This window comes from Alosa alosa, chromosome 2 (genome assembly GCF_017589495.1).
Source record: "Alosa alosa isolate M-15738 ecotype Scorff River chromosome 2, AALO_Geno_1.1, whole genome shotgun sequence".
Lineage (NCBI taxonomy): Eukaryota > Metazoa > Chordata > Actinopteri > Clupeiformes > Clupeidae > Alosa > Alosa alosa.
This window is the reverse complement of record NC_063190.1, coordinates 26,132,821-26,154,281: the sequence shown is the minus strand read 5'-3', so window position 1 is coordinate 26,154,281 and position 21,461 is coordinate 26,132,821. Positions and strand designations below refer to the sequence as shown.

Sequence of the window (21,461 nt, the reverse complement as noted above, 5' to 3'; positions counted from 1 at the left end):
CCTTCTATAGCGTCAGTAGGACAAAACAGTTTTCAACAAAGTTTCCACAACAAATGTCCACAGTCAAATCAAGTCACAAAGTGAGACCAGGGATATAGTGGAGGCTCATTATCAAACATGTTCTGAATGCCTTTTTGTTTTTTATTTTGATCACAGAATTCCTAGTTTACCCACCTCTTATTTTACCACTACACCACTGAGTGAGACACACTGTGAGACAGCATTCTGGGTAGCAGCTACAATAAACTAACTAAGATCCATGTGAGCATGTGAACCTTCAACTTGATGACTGTATCCCTTATGCCACCAGAGCCCAGATATAGGCTCTTGTTAAATATAAACTACTGCAAGTTGAGCATTTTTCAAATAACCCATGTCCATTTGATGGGTTGCAGGGTTGCAAGTGTCTGATATCAGTATAAGTAATAATGGGTGGTTCAAATGTAGGCTGCATCAGCTCTTTGGTGTTTACTAAGGGCTGGTATTCCTATTACAGTAACTTCACATACATTTCTCTGAAGAGGTGGCTGTTACATACTAGAGTATATGGATGCCAAAAGTGAACTCACATACAGCATTTATGTTCTTTGAATATAAAGTATACATTTACTGTAATATAATTCCATTAAAGACTGTACAAACATATACATTAGTAAAAGTACAGTAATGGATCTATAAACTGAACTGTATATTTAAGCCTAATTTTTGAGGTTTATACTGTATGAAAACATACAATATACAATATATTTTAGAAGGTAGGCAGTGTATTGTAATGTGTTTGGATGAGGCTTTGTCTGGAGGGGAATCAAAACACCTGAGTGGTCTCTTCATTTCTCCTTCCTCGTTCCTTCTCGGCCAGCCTGGAGGAAGTCACTGCGCAGCAGCCGGTAGAACAGCACGGCGTTCATCACCATGATGGCCAACAGGCCTACAGTCCCGACCGCGTACAACGGCAGCGGTACCCGCGTCCGATTCAGCGCCAGCCAGCGGGTCATCCAGGCCAGTGTGCTGATGCGGAAGGCCACGAAGGTGCCCAGGTTAAGCACGCTGTTGAGGCGGCACAGCGCGCCTGAAGAGGCAGCCCAGCCGGACATGCGCACCAGCTGTCGCCCATGCAGGAACACCGAGTTGATCTCCACTAGCAGGGCCACTACAGCGAAGCCAACGTACTGACGGGTCAGAACTGCAATGCTGAAGCATGTGACCACCTGTGTGTGTGAAAGGGGTGCAGAGATCCTCGTTATCCTGTCAACAGGACATAGTTCAAAAGCAGATTATACTGGGTACCTTTACATCTTCAGAATTTTAAACACACACATACACAGAGAGAGAGAGAGAGAGAGAGAGAGAGAGAGAGAGAGAGAGAGAGAGAGAGAGAGAATGAAATGTGCTTACAACACTTGGCTCTTCAAACTTCAAAATGACACACTAATAGTACATTACAGTATGTTATGTGTTAAATCAAATTACTCTTCTACAGTAAGAGTGGTCACAGATACAGTCCTGAAACGCTAAATAAACCAATAATCTACAAAGGCTGCGTAAACATCACAAATCTGTTAAGAATAGGCTTTAGCACATGAAAGAATTTCAAAGAAGAAACTCAATACAACCAAAAACAACTCGGTACCAAGCAATAGTATTGAACAATACATTAACCTGAAGCTGTGTAGCAGTGCTTATAGGGCACACTGATAATTGTGTAAAGGTCAGTCCAAGGTCAGCTGAAGTTGCCATTGGTGTAAAAGAATCTTTCGTGAGATCACATGCTGTTAAGCAACTTAGTCTCACCTTCTAACAGCTCATTTATGAAAGGTCACTGGTCATACACATGGTCACTGGTCATACACACACACACACACACACATACACACTCTTTCACACAAAGAAAACACATGTCTGCACACACACACACAAACAGGCATGCACCTACACACACACACTTTGTTAATCATCAATTTGAGCACCTCCACAGAGGCAAGAGGGGTCAAACCACCAGGCAGTGAGGGCTGATGCGGCTTTGATTTAGGATTATTACAAGTTATGTAAAACCTGTGCACATACAAAAATTACTTTCGTAGGAAACCTAAAAAACACTGGATCAGTCTAGTTCTGATGTCCCACTGCTCTATACTTTCAGCTTGTGACTGAGGACTTTAGACTGTGCTTCCTGAAGTCAACACGAGTGCTTTTCTGAGTCACAACAACCAGTAAACCACTTCTTTTGTCAGAATCACAGAAATTCTTAGACAGCTTTTGTGCAGTGTACTTCAGTCAACCAGGAACCATACGGAGGGAGAGTGTAGCTACCTGTGGTTATTCTATAATTTCTGAAAAATGAAAAATAAAAATATAAATAAATGGGAATGGGTTGGCCTGTCCTCCAGGATACTCTTTTAGCTTGGAAAATGTATTCAAATGACCATATGTAATTGATGGTGAAACTAATGATGTGTTTTGGTTGATAAACAATGAGGCACAAAACACATGTAAAAATATACACTTTCACAATCTGTGCCTGACCTCAGTATATGGGGACATATAGAAAAACATGACATAAGTTAACCTTTTGAGGTTGTGCTACACAATCTTGGAATAATGGAAGATTCCACTGCACACAGTGTTGTGTTTTGATTAGTGTGTGTGTGTGTGTGTCTGTGTGTGTGTGAGAGAGAGAGAGAGAGAGAGAGAGAGAGAGAGAGAGAGAGAGAGAGATGAACATGACACACGTGTCACATCCTGAAAATGTTGACCTCAGGACAGGCACACTTACTGTTCTGTGAGTTATCTTTAAAAGTAAAGAAAAACATGGGATGTATAAGCAGAGATATGTATATCACATGGATTCCTTTAAGATTTCAAAAGCTTAATATTTTTACTACCTGCAACTTGTGGCACAAAGCCCTTGACCTGAAAAAGTGATATAACATGTGGATGGGTCTGGGTTATCATACAAACATAAAACATTTATGACTATGTTTGTGTGTGTGTGTGTGTGTGTGTGTGTGTGTGTGTGTGTGTGTGTGTGTGTGAGAGTGAGAGTGAGAGTGAGAGAGAGAGAGAGTGAGTATGACTGTGGCTGATAAGCTACATTGTGCACATAAATCATGACAGGGGAAAGAAAAACATTTTAATATGATAAATAAATGGTTTGGTTTGTTTTGACAAGCAACATGTCAGGTCGAGTGCCGTGGCTGAGTTGAGAGGTGGGGCTATGTCGTCATAAAGTTGCCGGGCTTCAAGACCTACAGGCGCCTACACGGCGAAAGTTAGCCAGCGGTTTCAAAAGTTCCCACTTCGGAAGCCGGTTTCAAAAGCTATCGGTTTCAGTCTCCTAAACTGCCGGCGTCGTGTACATGCAAGGCGTAACCGTTAACAAAACCTCACCGGTTTCACAAAAACCGGCGTCGTGTGCACGGCCCCTGAGTGTGAGTGAGTGTGGTGTTGTTTATTTGTCTATTTGTAATTGATGGCAATCCCAGAGGTGTCAATTACAAGCCTCTATGTACACCCATTGCGTCCTTCCTTTCTCACGTGAATTGAGATAAGTAGCCCTTTGTTTTCACAAGACACTCTTGGCCCAAGCTGGGTTTCACTCATTTACAATGAGAGAGAAAAAAAGAACATATATTGGTTATTTACTGGTTCTGCAGGTTAGGATTTAACACCAAAACAAACAGCCGTTTGGGTGGTCAGAGGGTTTTTCAGTGTGGCCCAAAAAAAACATAGGGGAACACACTAATGTGAATGGGAGAAGACATCCCTTTTACTACATTAATATGTACAATCATGTCCAAAATGTATGCTACTACACAATGCGTTTGCACTCATCCACAGGTTAAAAGAGGGCAGCCGTGGCCTACTGGTTAGCGATTCGGACTTGTAGCCGGAGGGTGGCCGGTTCGAACCCCGACCAGTAGGCACGGCTGAAGTGCCCTTGAACAAGGCACCTAACCCCTCACTGCTCCCCGAGCGCTGCTGTTGTTGCAGGCAGCTCACTGCGCCGGGATTAGTGTGTGCTTGTTCACCTCACTGTGTTCACTGTATGCTGAGTGTGTTTCACTAATTCACGGATTGGGATAAATGCAGAGACCAAATTTCCCTCACGGGATCAAAAGAGTATATATACTTATACTTAAACCAATGTACTTCATGTAACCAATGTACTTCATCTAACTCCTTTTTCTGCAGCAATCAGGTTACTATAATCAGCTGCAGTCGACAAAATGTTTACAATGCAATGTAGACACAGTATGCAATCTTACCACGAAATGGTGACATAGGACTTCCCAGCCTGCACTGAGCTTCTGGTTGAGGACATTGTCCATGAAGTCATGGATGAAATAACCTTGAAAACAAATATGGAACTATATAAGTACAAAAAGGCATATTGTTGCTTTATCTACTACATGTTATCCACAGCAACAATGCCTTGTCCTTAACACCTAAGAAGTGGAGATTGTTGGTCCACCCTGCCCAAGTTGCCGCCTACATAGCAAGACACACTGCCTACTAGTAATCTAATATAATTGAATATTTAATTACTGGGCTACACAAATTTCTACATACCTGTAGAAACTGACACTAGGGTATGAGAGAGGGCAGAGTGTGTTGATATGAGATCTTCTGTCATTTCAGGATGCTGATAGAAACTGTAGAAAATATAAGGTAAAAACTATAGAACCAATGAGGGTTGCAAAACACTCCAACTGAATTCACGTACTGTGTGGAGAGAGAAAAGTAACTATTTCTCAATGTTGTACGATATTGTTATCATGTACAGATTTATTAGAAAACAATACGTACATGTACTGTAGTATAAATAAATGATACCTACCAAAATACAGCCCAAACTCCCGTCAACATACTATGAATTAATGATGTAAATATGTTTCTCCATCTCCACGTGTTCCTGCGCGCAGCAGCAGGAACTGTCAGACGATTTAGCGCTGCATTCATAAGTTTGAACGCACCAACGGACCCAAAAACAATACCGATATCCATTATCTCAAAGAACGCTTCTTTTTACGTTTCTGTGATCTTCCACTTTTTAGAAGTAGCAGTAATAAGTTGTACGCTAGTTGTAACCTACATTAACTTTGGCGACACTACGTGGTGCGACTAACTAATCACAAAAGACTATTGGGGCTATTTTCTCCATTTCTTTTGCAGTAGGCCTAACTTAAAGGGCTCCCGTCAGTTCTAAAAATAACAACTGACACGAAGAAAACTGCCTTTAAAGAAGCTTATCCCAAAATCGAATATCCATTCAACGTGTAGCCATGCAACACTGGAATGGTTGCTTCATTAAACTCAACTTCAAGTAAAGAGGAGTTATTCTCCACCCCCTCTGATAAGATCCTCGTGGCTCGCACGACTAATGATATTTTCTTATCACTGCATTCGTCACCAGGGGGCATGCATTATCTTAACTGAAAGCTGTGCGAGTTCTTCAGGTTCTCGCTTTACAGTTGTGAGTTACAGGATGTTTTACAGATGATGTAGTTTGGGCAATGTAGCCTATAGGCTACGTTATCACATTTGACACTTTAGGTTTAGTTGGGCACCAAGCGTGATGTGATGCCATCATCACTATAGTATTTTGACTCACGTGTGAATTTAACCTTACCTGTTTCTTTACAAGTAACCTCTGATAGTCCAACATACTGTCAAACGTCACACTGAAGCAAGATGCAAATGAACACATCGGTGTAGTTTACGCAAGATGTGCAGTGTCACGTACTTTGTTCTAAACGCTCACCATTGTTGTAGCTGGTTGCCTCGTCAGCCATTCTGAAGTCTGTTTTTGTGCTGCTGGGAAATTGCCCCGTGCTATTCAGCAATGTTCACTTTCTGATTCAAAGTAGGCCTACCACTCTACGGAGTACAGACTTCGGGTCTCGGTCAATGGATTTCTAAGAGTGAAGCACCTCCATCCGCGAGCTTATCATACGTGGACTTAAATTTGCCAGCCAAATTCATGTTTCAACAAATTCCCAGTGTATACCCCGGCCATGAGGTGTGTAGCAGAGCACTGTGGATGCCGAGGTTATGGACTTAAATTTCCTCCAGTTACATTCGTTTAATAGAGATTAAACCTCGGCCACGTAAAAGCCTAGATGCGAGATTTCCTTCTACTGAAATCAAATCGACTGGTGATAAGGATTTTTAAAAAAGACACTGAAATTATTTACAAACTGAAATGTCTGCAAGACAATCAAGTAAGTATTCTGGTATTTTGTTTAAAGTAATTGACAACCACTTAAGTGCTTCTCTTCCATAACTGTATTAACTTGTCTATATGCTAAATACCCTGTTCCCATAGGCAATCATTTCGATGCAGAAATGTGTATTTTCCTGATTTGCATCCACTAGGCTACAATATGGCAGACTTTGGCAACTGTGGCCACAAATGGACCTTTTGAAATATGATGTAGAAATACAACAATGTATTATATCTAAAGGCTCTTGGTCACATAAATGGTCACATGTTATGTATTTTCTAATTCAGCCAACATGGTGTTATCTGCACTAAAATTCTCTGCTATTTATATATTTATTGTATTTACTTGTGATAAATGTTTTTTTTTCCCCTCTTTGTCATGGTATGTTAGTTAAAGTGTTCTATGTTGAACCGTTAATCTCATGGTCACTATTGTGTGCATTATGCAACAGTGTCAGATGTCAAATGCTGTGCTGGTCTCATGTGTGCCCCTATAGGCCAGACCAACCCTGTGCCAGACGTTGACCCTGAGGAGCCCGAGGAGGTCACCGAGGCTGTGTGTCTGGAGTCAGAGCTCCAAGATGGACAGTAAGGCCCATAGACAAGGAAGGTTTTCAGGCATACAGACCTTAGATCAACTCACAGCTTTGCAAAACAGACAGAAAAAAAGTTTTCAGCACAGACAGGCAGATTTTCAGAGTTTTTCTATCTGACCAACGTTGAGGCAAAGAGACAAATGCATTTATGGTTTAAATGTTGTAAATACATGACCCAGGAGGTGAATTATTCATTTGTCCCAAGTGAAAATAAATAACATTAACATTTTTGAGTACCTCTTCCTTCTGTTCAGATTGTATGGGGAAATTAAATATTATTGCAGCCCACTTTAACATCTTTTTAGGTTGATGGCGCCATTGCAGGCATTGACTCTAAACAGTTTAATATAATTCAATGCTTTTACAAACATTCTTGTAAAAAAGTAGGGTGGAGAGGGTGTCTCTTGGAGATTGCCAGTTATAGTGCATGTTCTTGCTTTCACGCAGGATGATGGAGGTTGAAGTTGGTCACCATAATGTCCTGTTGGCACGCTGTGAGGGGGTTTACTATGCAGTTGGCAACCAATGCACCCACTATGGGGCCCCACTGAGCAGAGGTACATAAAGCCTTCAGGCAAACACATGTATGTTATGGTTGGAATGCTATGAAATGTATGGGATTTGAAGTGTTGTTCCTCACATTTGTTTCAGGACAGAAGGATATTCTACACATATAGACTTTAACTAACTTCCTCAATATGACAGAGATGGGGGAAATCCGTCTTTAAAAGTAAAAGTCCTTCCACATATTTGTTTAAACCATTCAGTAATAAACAGCTGATTAATATTAGCTTAACCCTTCAACCAGGTAGTTTAGCGAATTACCGGTTTTAGGTAGAACCAAAACATGGTAGGACTTTTACTTTCTGAAGCCAGGTTTCCCCATCTCTGCAAATATTCATGGGTTTCATCAGGTCCCTTTCCACAGGTGTATAAAATCAAGCACCTAGATTGTGAATGCAGACTGCTTGGTGCTTGAATAATACACCTGTGGAAAGGGCCCTGATGAAACCTATGAGTAGCAATATAGTTTTGATGTTGACAGGAAATGTCAAAACACCACATCTCAATCTACTTTCCAGTTTTACAGTATAGTTACTTAGGAAATCTTCTCTCCCTCCTTTCCTATTGCTCCACAGGTTACCTGGGTGACCATAGGGTCCGCTGCCCATGGCATGGGTCCTGCTTCGACCTCAAGACAGGTGATCTGGAGGAGTTCCCTGCAATGGACTGCTTGCCTACTCACAAGGCACTGTTACTCAATGTTCTTTTTATTAAGACTTGTCTTGTACAGAATATTGTATGCAGAGATAAACGTTTGTGATAGTCATGAGGCACTTGCAGAACAGATCCATGCATCAAAATACAACCTTAAAAGAACAAACTCTGAAATATGAAGCACTCAGTCAGTATATGTAACTTTTTTTTAACTGCATCTCTACCTGTCATGCACTGCTACAATATATGTTTTATTGATTTAAAAATGAAGGATGAAGCAGATTGGTTAAGATGTAAGGAGGTAACCCATTACTGATAGTATTCCTGTAACACATCAAGTAGAGGACTGTGGACATTGATATGGTTTTGAAGAATATTGGTTGAATAACATGTTTCTTGAATGACTGACCTGACCAATAGTGGTGGTATTGATGTCTGTCATTCAGAGAACTATTTCATGATGTCATTTCAGGACTAGTTTCTAACAGAGAGTTTATAGATGAAACATGATCATCTCGTGATGAATATTTGAAATTTCAGTAGTTTTTCACTGTTTTAACATGCATGGAGTAATACAGTGCCTGGCATTGTGACAATGTTCTCCTTTTTTTCATTCAGGTGAAAGTCGAGAATAGTAAAGTATATGTATCGATCAACAAAAAGGTAATTCCTCATCCTTTAGTTGTATTTTAAGCAATTTCAGTTAGAAGCATAAGCATTTAGAGGATGGAAGCAGTTTTATACTGAAGCATACTTGTGTTGTTATGAGGGAGTGTGGGGGTGACTGAGACAGATCACTGGATTCCTAACAGCATTGGAGTTTAGCTCTGTGTGTGCAGTGTTAAAACTCTATAATGGGTGTAATATGCTGTGTGTAAAAGAACTGCTGTCTTTAGTCTCTGGAACAGAACAAACGGCTAAAGCCGATGGGCACCAGAGTTCCTGAAGTCTCCCACACCGTCATACTGTTAGGTGGAGGTGAGAATGGAATCATTGTTTATGCTCTTTACTGTGTGTGTGTGTGTGTGTGTGTGTGTGTGTGTGTGTAAACTACTTCTGTAAAACAGGAACTACACATGGATTAAGTTTTTTGTTTAATAGGATGAATCAGACATTCTAAACAATACCAGATGGTAATTGAATGATGATTGTTTTTCTGTTTGGCTTAACTGCTATAGACTAGCCTGACGAGCCAGACCCACATTAAAATGTAGGGTCTGGACACTCACCGTTCGCAGTGCTCAGTCCGAGGGGCGGGATAATCAGTTGTCTTTCAAATTCCCTCTGCACGCATAATAGGGACAGTGGCAGCTTATGAGTCCCATGCGTTTCCCACCAGCGGAGCTAGTTGGCTAGTTCAAACGTTTGCCCACTTAATAAAAGCTTAACTCGTGGTCCCACTGTTCGCCAGCAGCAACATCCATCTTATTTGTTTTCAAGTAGCAGGGAATTCAAGCCAAACCGTTGCAACTCTGCCATCAATCATTATGTTAAGCCCACCTAACGACTCTATACACGATTTCATTGGCCTGATTAAGTTTCGATTTCTGGAGCTCACAAGCCAACGGAGAGTTGCTAAACTAGCCCTGGCAGCAAATGTAATTTGCGGCCACTAGGGGCGCGTCTAGATTTCTAGGCTAGCTATAGACATAAAAAGTCTGTGGTTATGTGTGTTTTTCCTATATTTCTCATAAGCATGCTTGATTTTTGACACGGCCAAAACACATATGGGGTAGCTATGTTATTAGTGCCATATCTCCATCTCATTTCAACTCATTTTGTGTGGAAGTGTAGGGTGTGCCTCTTTGGTGTGTGCTGAAACATTGCGGCAAGAGAACTATGGCGGTCGGATCATCATGGTGACAAGAGATGACCTATTGCCGTATGACAAAACACGACTCAGCAAGGTATGGGGGGGCCCGGGGGGGGTCGAAGGACTGGGCAAGGTATGGGGGGCCCGGGGGTCGAAGGACTGGGCAAGGTATGGGGGGGGGGTCCTGGGCAAGGGGGGGCCGGGGTCGAAGGACTGGGCAAGGACTGGGGGGGCCGCAAGGTATGGGGGGGCCCGGCAAGGTATGACTGGGACTGGGAATGGCTTGCTAAAGGGTGGGTAGATGCTATGATTGTGACATAAAGGTTTAATATTGCACGTTGCAGTGGTTAAGATTATGTGGGTTCTCTTACTTGGAAATGCAATTGGAAACATTTAATGTACATTTGCCTGTAGTAAATCAGTTTGCTGTCATAGTTGAGTGTCAGTTATCTTCCTCAGGTCATGAATGTGGAAAGTGACAGTATCCTGTTGAGAAGAATGGAGTTTTTCCATCAGTATGACATAGAAGTGTGGCTCAGAAAGGAGGTAAGCCCTGTTTTAAGGACAGTTACTGTCCTACTAAAAGCAAGAGGATCAATTAGTCAGTTACAATTTATACATATTATTAGTCATTTACCAGAAGCTTTTATCCAAAATGAGTATTGTAAAGTTATACATTTTTGTCAGCATGCATGCTCTCTGGTATGCAAGCCATGTCCTTGGTGTAGGTAACATTTGACTCCACCAGGTGAGCTAAAGGAACATCATCTACCTGCTATGGAGTAACAATTTCTATTATATTTGTCTTGCCAGGCTATGTCAATAAATACTGATAAGAAAACGGTGACATTCAACGATGGCATTACTCAATGTTATGACCAGCTTTTAATTGCAACTGGCTGTAGGTAAGTTTCAAAAGCAATGTTTAAAAGAGTGAAACATCCAGACAATAAAGACATAAGATTTGAGCTGATTCAGAACTCATGTTTATGCTCTTCCTCAGAGCCAAGGGACTGGAGTGTCCTGGATCTGACCTGGAGAACATCTTGATGTTGGAGACCCCGGAGGATGCCAGACGAATCCATTATGCCTGCGTGAACAACAGGATAGTTGTTGTGGGCACATCCTTTGTTGGTGCGCTGATCTGTCTCTTTGATGTTACGTTTTATTAGCTATTAGTTACCTGAACCTGATCTCTTCACTGGGATCCAGGATTGTTATACGTTTTTCAGCCTACAGTTAGCACATTTCAGCTAATTAAGGTGTTACTTGCTAAACGTGCAACATCAACAGGAGCCATGGTGTGAAATTTCCATCTTGTTCCATCATTTATGCCTTTTGACAACCTGTAGCTGAACATCATGTGATATATGAACACCATTCACACGGACGTCTTTGTGTTTGTAAAGGCATGGAGATAGCTTCATACATGACTGAAAAGGCATTCAGCATCACCGTCATTGGTAGCAGCGAAATACCATACCAGAGGACCTTTGGACCCGATATTGGGAAGATTACTATGATGGTCAGTATACACAGGATTGTCTAAAGCCAAGCAAGAAAAAAAAGATATACTTTTTTAAGGCAGTAACTTATTGGGTTGTAATAATAAGATTATGAATTGTGGTTATGTTATTGTTCTTTCAGATACTGGAAGAAAAGGGTGTGACATTTTACATGAATGACATTGTGACAGAAATCAGAGGGGAAGACAAGAAGGTAAAGAACACAAAACATAAAACATAGAAGGTAAATGTATGCAGATAATGGCATTTTATTATTATTTACCATGGAGGTCATATAGACAACATTACACTTATAAACAGTTTATCGAGTATTTAATCTAAACTTACAACACAATTTGACTGCGAACTCTGAAAAAGTACATTTAAATTGGACTGTAGAAGGGGGTCACTTGCGCTTCAGCCTGGTTGGTGCTCATGGAACAGGACGCAGAAGTCAAAAAGGGAGATCCAAGGTCTAACAGGAGCCAAGGAGCAAAAAATCTTCAGAGTCAAAACCAAAGTCAAACGACTCTGAAGAAGACGCATGGGCGTCGAAACGTTAGTCAGTTTGCACTAATAAAAACACATTAAGCATTGAGTGCTCCGGTCCTGCTCCTTGGCTCCTGTTAGACCTTGGATCTCCCTTTTTGATTTAAATTGGACTCTTTTTGGCTCTGTAATCTAGTGCTGTAGATGGTCCAGCTGTATTAAAGGAACCGTATGTATGATTGTGGCCAAAACTGGTACTGCAATCACTTTCAAATTACTGTAGAGCGGTGTATCCCCTGCCCCTCCCCCCTGACTGGCAGAGCTGGCAACCCGGATGCCGAAACACTACTGACTTTGTGATTGGTTGATAGGTGGAGAGTGGCGCATCAGGCCAAAACACAACATGACAACATCAACATCAGTTGAGGGCTGCAACTTCACTTTTTAAATGACAATATCCTGGCCAGACTACTGTTGTCAGTGATATAATTATTTGAAATGAACATGATTTCTTAATGTCTAGTGATATATCAGGGCCATTTTATAATTAATTGAAATACATTTCTTACATACGGTTCCTTTAACAAATCGTGAAACTTCCAGAAAAAAAATGCAGATTCTTTTTAAGTAAGTATATGCAATACTCTTTTGATCCTGTGAGGGAAATTTGGTCTCTGCATTTATCCCAATCCGTGAATTAGTGAAACACACTCAGCACACAGTGAACATACAGTGAGGTGAAGCACACACTAATCCCAGCGCAGTGAGCTGCCTGCAACAACAGCAGCGCTTGGGGAGCAGTGAGGGGTTAGGTGCCTTGCTCAAGGGCACTTCAGCCGCGGCTTACTGGTCAGGGTTCGAACCGGCAACCCTCCAGCTACAAGTCCGAAGCGCTAACCAGTAGGCCACGGCTCACATGGACAGCCCATTGACAGTGGTGGGTGAGCCCCTATAGGGACCAAGATTTATGGAAGTTAACAAGAAATAGCAACACTGCTTACAGCTGGTATGGTTCACAACTCCAGCTGAATCAATAAGAGATACTGAAAAAATAATATTATTGAAACTCAATAGAATCTGACTGATATTATTCTTAAATGGGACATAATGTGAATTCCTTTAAGCTCAAAAGCCTCACTTGAAATAGACATCTTTGGATTCAACCATCTGTTGAATTTCATTCATTAAAAAATGTTGCAGTGAAAAAATGCATATGTTACTTTGTACATGTGTGCAGACACACATGCATGACTGCAGGTGTGTGAAATGGAAACACGTGTGTGTTATGTTGTTCAGCATACAACATGCTATAGACTTTGCAAGGTCTATCTCCATTAGCCTTGCCTAGCCCAAAAGATTAATCTGAAAATGTATCTGAATTTAAGAAATGTCAGATGTGAGGACCATCCGTGGTAACATGGAGATATTAGCATCATTCATGCAGATATATCAATGGTAAAGAAACCTACGTTATCAGATATACTGTGCATGCATACAACATCTGCGGTGTCTGTCTTCCAGGTGAAAGAGATAGTCCTGAAAAGTGGCACTGTTATCCCTGCTGATATTCTTATAGTGGGCATTGGTATGTATAGGAGGTGTGGCCCAATGCTTTTTTTCCCCTTTTCAGTTTCTCAGAAATGCCACATTATTTACACTAATAATGAAGTCTGACAAAAGCTTACTTTTTTCGCAGGTGTCATTCCAAACTCAGAGTGCCTGCAAGGGAGTAACGTTAAAATGGATGCAAAGAACTACGTCCCTGTTGACAAGGTAAACTTGAGCCATTCATTATCGACAGCATTGTGGATGATTCCACTCAAGACATTTGGCTCAGACAGTTTCCTCTTCCCTGCAGTATATGAGGACAAACATAAAGGACGTCTTCTGTGCAGGGGACCTGTCAACATTCCCTCTGAAAATGGCCAAAGACCAGAAAGTAAACATAGGCCACTGGCAGCTAGCACAGGCACATGGTAACTATGTTTAGCAGGCACCACAGACCTGTCACATATCATATGGACAACAAACTTGTTTCTGTGAAGAAAGCGTTAAATCTGGGTGAGATTATTCTGCACATTCCAGTAGCTATAAAAAATAATCTCTGGTGAACAAAATGATTTCTCTGAGGACACCCAATGTGTTTTTAATTTAGGAAACAATAATTTGTATTATTTTTTCACATCAAACCAATCAAGACATGGAGATGTCCAACTAATAGCCTACTGCCTGTCAGTCATCTGTCAGCCAGGGTAGGGACATAGGTAGGAAAACTGAGGGGAGCATTTATGTAACACAACCATTAGCTTCTACACAGATTTAGATTCCCATTCCATTTTCCTTTATCAGTGTAGTTGGAAAGTCAAACCACTCATCATCATACCTTACAGAACCATGAAGGAAAACAAGAAATAAGATGCTTTTACACCAATAAAAAACTTGTAGGCCTACATGTGTGCCTTTTAACATGACTATTGTCCTACCAGGACGGGTGGCAGCCCTGAACATGCTGCATAAAGAGGTGGAGTTCGACTCTGTGCCTTTCTACTGGACCGTCCTCCTGGGCATGACCATCCGTTACACAGGTGGGTGTGGGCTGGGCCATGGGATCCCTGGGTGCTGGCTGCTGTTGTGTTCGTGTTTAAGGTCACTCAGGTGTTTGATGAATGTATGTATGTATGTACAGTATGTGTGTCTGTGTTAGGGTTATATATATATATATATATATATATATATATATATATATATATATATATATATATATATATATATATATGTATGTGTGTGTGTGTGTGTATATATTATATTACATATTATATATTACATTATAGAACTTGATATGCTTTGAGTAAAACCAGTGTTTTTATCTGTCTTTCAGGTTTTGGGGAGGGCTACACTGATTTAGTATTAAAAGGAAAAGTTGAGCATTCCAAATTCCTCGCACTATATATCAAGTGAGTGGTATTGAGTTACCTTGGTCTGGTTAACTGTCCTCCTGTATTTGCATTACTTTGGGTTTAGATAGCTCATGCATTTCCATATAGTTTACGTGCCTACTGACACTTCTGGTATAGTAATTCATCTCAAAGCTGATATTATAGCCCAGGTATGCTTTTAAGACAGAACTAACTGCCATCATTTACCCATAATCCCTAAGGGAGGACCAAGTGGTGGCCGCTGCAGGGCTGAACTTTGACCCTGCAGTTTCCGTGGTTGCAGAGAGGTTAGCCACTGGTAAAGTCATTTCAAAAGCAGAAGCCGAGTAAGTATTCTAGAAGTAGTCTATTGGCTTTATTTGACATATTTAACTTTTTTATTTTTCTCTTATTTGTGGTTTCATTAATTTACTTCTCATATAATCAACATGTTCATGTAAATTACATTATCATGCATGAAAGCTAATTTAAACAGAAAGTGAATTCTTGATTTTAAAAAGAAAAAAATATTTCCTCTTGTTTTGCCTCTGCACAGCAGTTCCAACTGCAAAATCTATGAATTGTCTGTTAAAATCACTTTATGTCTTTGAAAGATCTGATGATCTCACCTGGTTGCATCTGCCCGATCTAAACCTGTCTTGACACCAGCCTGGAATGTTCCTCCTCCTGACCTCCCAGTCTCATCCAGATCCTCTGTACTCTCATCTTTCCATTTCAAAGTCTGTGTCCTCACACACACCCTGTCCCTTTCTTAAGAGTTTTCTAGCAATTGTATTTAGCTTAGTGTTACACTTATTTCACAACCTTTTTTATCTGTTTGACCAATAGCACATAGATAAGGATGAATCGCATGGCAGTAGTCTGTTTTCAGGGCAGACAAAACAACAGTAGAAACCCCCCTGGCGGCATGTACCGCTGCCCTTGTAAACCAAAACGCCCAAACAGAACACAAGAGGGGATTAGATAAACAGTGGTCTACGGGTCACATCAATGAGCAAGGGGTGCAGGATTTGGCAGCGATGACAAAAAGGGCAACACACAATAGGACTGAACAAGCACAGCACAAAAGGCCAAAACGAAACAAGTGAGGCCCTTTACATCAAAATTGCTGTGCTGCCTCTCTTTTTCTCTCCTTCTCTGTCCCCTCTTACACACACATATGAAGAGTTCAGATGCAAAACCCTCTAAATCCGTCTGACCACTTTTCTTTTAAATGAGCATTTAAATTCAGGCTCCTATAGGTTTTTGCCTATAAATCGATATTTCAGACCAGGAAAGGAGTGGTATTTAGTGGGTTTAGAAGTTAAATTATTTGATTAGCGTATACTATGTGTGGAGAGCATCCCCTCACCATCTTTATCTCATTTTTGACATAGGTGGCATTTAGAGGCTTTTGCATCTGAACCCTTCATATGCACACTCGTTTTTATAGCACTCTTGTCTGTGAGTGTGTCACTCTGTGCCATTCGTGGGGTGTGTTTGTGTCATGTTGTCTCAGACAGGAAAATGTCAGTCCTCTCTCTGCTTACAGTGACTGATTCAGGGTCAACTCCATACCTCAGTCTTGTGTCAGTCTCTATGACTTGTGAGTATCAGTATCATGACGCAGCAGAATCAAACCACCATTGTTTTGTTGTTTTTGTTTTTAAAAGACGATAGATGCTAGGATCTGTCCACATCATTGTCACTACTTTTGCATTGGCGCAGGGGAATCAGCCTATGAAATTACTCTCTGTTCTGTAGATTCTCCGCATTTTAATTAACCTTTAAAAACAGCTCATTAAAACTAGCATTTGTGACGAGAAGACATTTTGTTTTGTGTGTGTCCACTAATTCAAAGGGCAGAATTTCATTAGAGTTATGGGAAGTTGGTATTTTGTCAAAGCAAATGCACTGCATGCTGCTATACTTCTGCCATAATGTGCATACCCTCCCCTCAGTACAATACTGTACAGGCAATAGCTGTCTGTTAGTGAGCTAGGCCCTAAATGATGTCACACTCCCCACCCCAAGTAGACTCAGAGCAGTGCATCACTACCCCAAGTAGACTCAGAGCAGTGCATCACTACCCCAAGTAGACTTAGAGCAGTGCATCACTACCCCAAGTAGACTCAGAGCAGTGCATCACTACCCCAAGTAGACTCAGAGCAGTGCATCACTACCCCAAGTAGACTCAGAGCAGTGCATCACTACCCCAAGTAGACTCAGAGCAGTGCATCACTACCTTTGCACATGTTTTCCTCCTCTTCCTTTGCAGGAGTAAATAAATAGTTTCTCCAAGGTGGAGGAGGCCTAAGATTACATGAAACATTTATATAATTGAAAGACATCTAGGTCTCCATTAGTGTCTGCAACAAGATCAATTGATATAAATATATATGTTACATTAACTTAGTCATGGCAAGCAGACCTCTAGGTCTTTATTTAAGATCTCAAGCATTTAAGCTTTTTAGCTATCTTAAAGGGCAGCGGACAGGGTGGCCAAGGGGAGCATGGGTTTAGGGTGAAACATGGAAGGAGATACTTAAACAACTAAGTACTACTCATTGTAAGTATGGCAGTGCTCTTATATCATAGTAACGTGTAACTAATCTATTAGATGATGGGTTTATGGCCTTGTTTATGTACGTATGGTCAGGGCTTATTGTTTAGTGTGTATGTAGGAAGGAATAGCTAGCTTAATTACTAATACAGTGGACATGCAGCTTAACATCAAATGCACCAATCCAAAGAATGAAACAACACACATTAGCTGAAATATATTTGATCCAGTCAGATTGATCTGTTGGCTCTGATCAAAAAACATTTTAACTGATCAGTACGATTAAACAAAATTGAAAATGTTAGTTTCTCAAATGTAAAAACAATTTAACTGATGGATATCTGATTTATTTATTTTTTATACAAAAAATTAAATATACAATAGGCTATATAAGCGTCTCAATCTTTGCACCATGGTGTTAGCCGGGGGTAGGGGTGTCTTATTATATATATTGTACCTTTAAGATGGGAGGATATAGGTGGGGAGGAGGGTCAGAATATATATTTAAATAACATTTGTTGGTTTGCATATCACAAAAAGGTAACATCCAAAAAAAGAGTTTTGGCATCTGTGTGTAATTAGTACACATCTTGCAGTTCTGTAGCAAAGTAGTCCAAGTGACCTGAGACAGAAAGTAAGTGGCCTACTTAAGTAGATATCAGTATTTGTTATTCTCCTGATCCAGCATTTTGTTCAGTGTTTTGTTCAGACTTCTGTATCATTTCTATCAGTTTTTATTCATGCATCCGAGGTTAAAATGTCACAAATAAATACTTTAATCCATCCTTACTGGCATCAATAAAAAGTTAAATCAATTTTAAAACAGGTCAAAATGTGCTACTTTTGTTGGCAGCAGCCTTGTCTAGTGCTTATGATACATTGCATGACTGAAATGTATGTGAAATTAATGGGGTGTTGGCTAGCCAAATTATCCACCTTTTTCATATGGGTTTTGTACTGAATGATATGTTAATTATAAAACATAACAAACATCTGATAATAATATGCTATTACTGTATTTTGATCATATGTTTACACTTGGAATTATTGACATTTTATCTCCAAGAACACAGAGACCACCTCTGCAAAAAAGTAATCTGATCTTATTCATTGTTTTTTACATCACAAAAGTGTTCCATTTATATACACAATCATAACTAGTGAAGAATACATCATCTCACACTGGTGATAAGCAGTAGGGTCAATATGCACTATTATGACTGTTTATTTTGTAATCAAATAAAGTGCATCTACTGTAGGCTACACTTCTTGTAGTTGATATGTATGGCTTTCAGCGAAAACACTTTGATTGAGCAAATTGGTTTTCATTAAATTAATTACGGAGGCGATTTGTTTTGTTTTTTCCAACCAAAGTTTGAAAAGATAAAAATGTAAATGGAAGGTTAGAAAATAAATATTGCTGAATTTTGATTTGTTGTGTTTTTTAATCTTAGACATCAGTTTGAACAATTGAACAATTTGAACCTCATTTTAGACAATTTAGTGCTATGATGTAAGGTAATGACAATGCCTTTGCTATTCAAATAATTTCAATGCAAAGCCACTTGGCTCCCTCTGTTGGAGAATTGCTTGGCGTCCAATGTAAACCCATATTCAGAACACCACAACATACCTAGATTTTCCAGATTAGGGAACACGATCATCTTCAAGTGTACTCATTTTAAATACATTGTCTCTACTTTGGTCTTGTATCATTTGACGTGATTGTGGTTGTCAGGTAATGAGTTTACTGAAATATCCTTTTGTTCATAACATTTTGGTACTCACAGTCCCTGAGTATGCCTTTAATTATCATAATGTCCAGACAACCAACAATACATTAACAAACTCTTAGAAGCATAGTGTGGCAGTTTTTTTTTCCAGTTCTTAAGATTGTGTTATGGGGGAGAGGTAGCCGGTAAATTCACAGACGTCAAGTAGCCAAGACCCCTGATCTTTGCAGTTCACCTTACTTGGGAGGTTTGAGTGACAGCTGTCTGTCCAAGATGTAGTTTCCGCGCTGCTAAATAGCGCTTGCGACGGTTGGCTTTATACACCTCCAGCCTCTCAGCCTCTGCCTGAGGGTCATCCAGGACTCCTTCCCACCTCAAGCTCTCAAGGGACTCTGTGCTGACCTCTGCTTTGGTCTTCTCAGCGGAAGGGGCAAGGGCTGTCTCTTGGTTCGAGACAGACTTTTTCAGCTTTTTGCTCCTCTTGCTGGTCTTGCTTTTGGTCTGGCCTCCTTTTAGGCAGAGAGGAGCTGGACTTGGCATCAGGTGGCTGTTTATCTGAGGAGAATGCACACATTTTGGATTGACTTAAGGCTGTATGATTCACTGGCCTTGAAAAATATATACAAACTGTTTTATTAATGGCATGTTTAACACACAATCAGCCCCTTGCTAACATGGGGTAGTTAGATTACAACTTAATCCCTTAGACAAGGGATGGGAGACACTAATGACAGTGACGTCACAGGCCATTCTACACTGACCACAAGTAGGGAGGGTCAGCTTCTTTGTCCTGATAATTCAAAAGATTCCATCTACAGTAAATGGTACAGTATGCCTTTCACAGTAATTAGTCATCTGATTATGACACTTGAGAATGGTACAGCATAGATCCACACAGATTCCTTGTGAAGATGTTCTGCAAGATTGACCTTTAGGCCTAGCCTACTGTTTAATCTATGCTCAGTTTTTGATATCCCCCAGTAATTAATTTTGCCTGTCAAATTTTGGATCTTTTGATGTCTTCCCCCTATCCTTTTTTTTCATATCTGGTAGGCCTGCGAGATTACTGTCCTCTGCTCTATATTGCAGTGTGGTAAATCAACAATAGGAATATAACTTACCTACTGGATCTGCAAGGTTACACCTCACATTACACTGACATTTTTAACGCAATAAGCACATCATTATAACGTGAGAGAAAATGGAATTGAACATTATGTCCAATACTTAAATATGTTGGTTTAATGTGCAGCATTGGGCCCAATATTCAGTATGTGGTTTAATGTTCTGCATTTCTCACTAGTGGGTCACTTTGACACAAAAAGTATGAATCTACGTCTGCATCATGACTCTGTGTGATATCTGTACTGTTCTTTTAAACATGATAATGTAAGGCGCCAGAGTGGATATCACTTGTCTATTCTGCGTCAACAGTCATTTTCGTCATTGATTAAGGTAGACTGAATGTGTCCTGGCTTTGCCACAGTCACTGTATGATTATCTATTCTTTACTGTTGGGTACTTAAACCCTGGATAATTCTGTGTCAAGTCAAAGACGCATATTCTGGAGTACGCTGTGCTACGGGTGCGCCTCTCTAGCCAGGCTAGCGCCTCTCTCCTGTATACAGCCTAATTAAACCTTGCATCTTAATTTGTACTTCTACGTGACTTGATCTCATATTTCACTCTGGTATACAATATTTTTTACCAACAAGCGTCAAAAGGCAACAATACACAGCCCGAGTTGCTATCATACACCATCATTAATTGAAAGCCTATTAGTCTATTTAAGTAGCCTACTACCGATGTTAAATTGGGGGTGCAGCCTTGTCTAGGCCTGGCGTAGGTTAAACTGAGTTAAGGTGAGGATTTGATTATGAAGAGGCAGCATAGGCCTAAGTAGCGTAGCCTATTAGGTTAGGCTATGCGTAAATTAATGTAAATAAAAAAAATGATACAGTTACAATTACACTAGGCTACTTGTAATACAATGTTACAATTTAACAATGTAACGTAGTAGGTTAGAAACTGTTACAGGCAAGCGAGTGGCTGAGACACAAACCTGTATCTTCAGAATTCGGAGGGCTGCTGGAATCGTCTTCTTTATGTGTTCCACGATTGGACTTGTTTGCTTTCTTTTTGTCACTGTCCGACGTTTTTTCTTTCTTTTTCTTCTTCTTGCATTTGTTTTTGTCTGGTGTGATTTTCTCGTTATTATCTGAGTGAGGTGCTTGCTTCATTGATGCATTCTTATTTCGCGAAAACTTGTTTTTAGGTGGGAGAACCTCACCATCTCCTATTCCTTGACCAATATCATGTTTGTTTAAAGTAGCCATAGGCCTATAAGCTATCCACTTGGTTGCTGGATAGAGAAAAAAAAAGTAATGCCGTGCCAAACAAGGCTTG

General features: G+C 40.4%; 2 protein-coding genes across 3 annotated transcripts; one reads left to right on the top strand and one right to left on the bottom strand.

Annotated features, from left to right (window-relative positions):
- Window positions 1-16: 16 nt before the first annotated feature.
- Window positions 17-5,708, bottom strand: LOC125291299 (TLC domain-containing protein 2-like). 2 transcript variants are annotated; one of them, XM_048237977.1, is made up of 4 exons: window positions 5,630-5,708; window positions 4,570-4,652; window positions 4,266-4,348; window positions 17-1,208 (listed from the first exon to the last, which is right to left on the bottom strand). In XM_048237977.1, exons 2-4 carry the CDS (start codon window positions 4,631-4,633, stop codon window positions 828-830), a joined length of 528 nt encoding a protein of 175 aa, XP_048093934.1. In that variant the 5' UTR covers window positions 4,634-4,652; window positions 5,630-5,708; the 3' UTR covers window positions 17-827. The 2 variants fall into 2 exon arrangements, with proteins under 2 accessions (XP_048093934.1, XP_048093933.1); XM_048237976.1 differs by lacking the exon at window positions 5,630-5,708 and adding an exon at window positions 4,838-5,343.
- Window positions 5,709-5,970: 262 nt separating this feature from the next.
- On the top strand, window positions 5,971-15,967 carry aifm5 (apoptosis inducing factor mitochondria associated 5). The gene is made up of 19 exons (XM_048237978.1): window positions 5,971-6,221; window positions 6,721-6,811; window positions 7,267-7,376; window positions 7,959-8,068; window positions 8,656-8,700; window positions 8,934-9,015; window positions 9,832-9,944; window positions 10,310-10,396; window positions 10,664-10,755; window positions 10,854-10,984; window positions 11,260-11,375; window positions 11,498-11,569; window positions 13,366-13,429; window positions 13,541-13,617; window positions 13,703-13,820; window positions 14,331-14,429; window positions 14,723-14,798; window positions 15,002-15,106; window positions 15,374-15,967. Exons 1-19 carry the CDS (start codon window positions 6,203-6,205, stop codon window positions 15,420-15,422), a joined length of 1,656 nt encoding a protein of 551 aa, XP_048093935.1. The 5' UTR covers window positions 5,971-6,202; the 3' UTR covers window positions 15,423-15,967.
- Window positions 15,968-21,461: the final 5,494 nt, after the last annotated feature.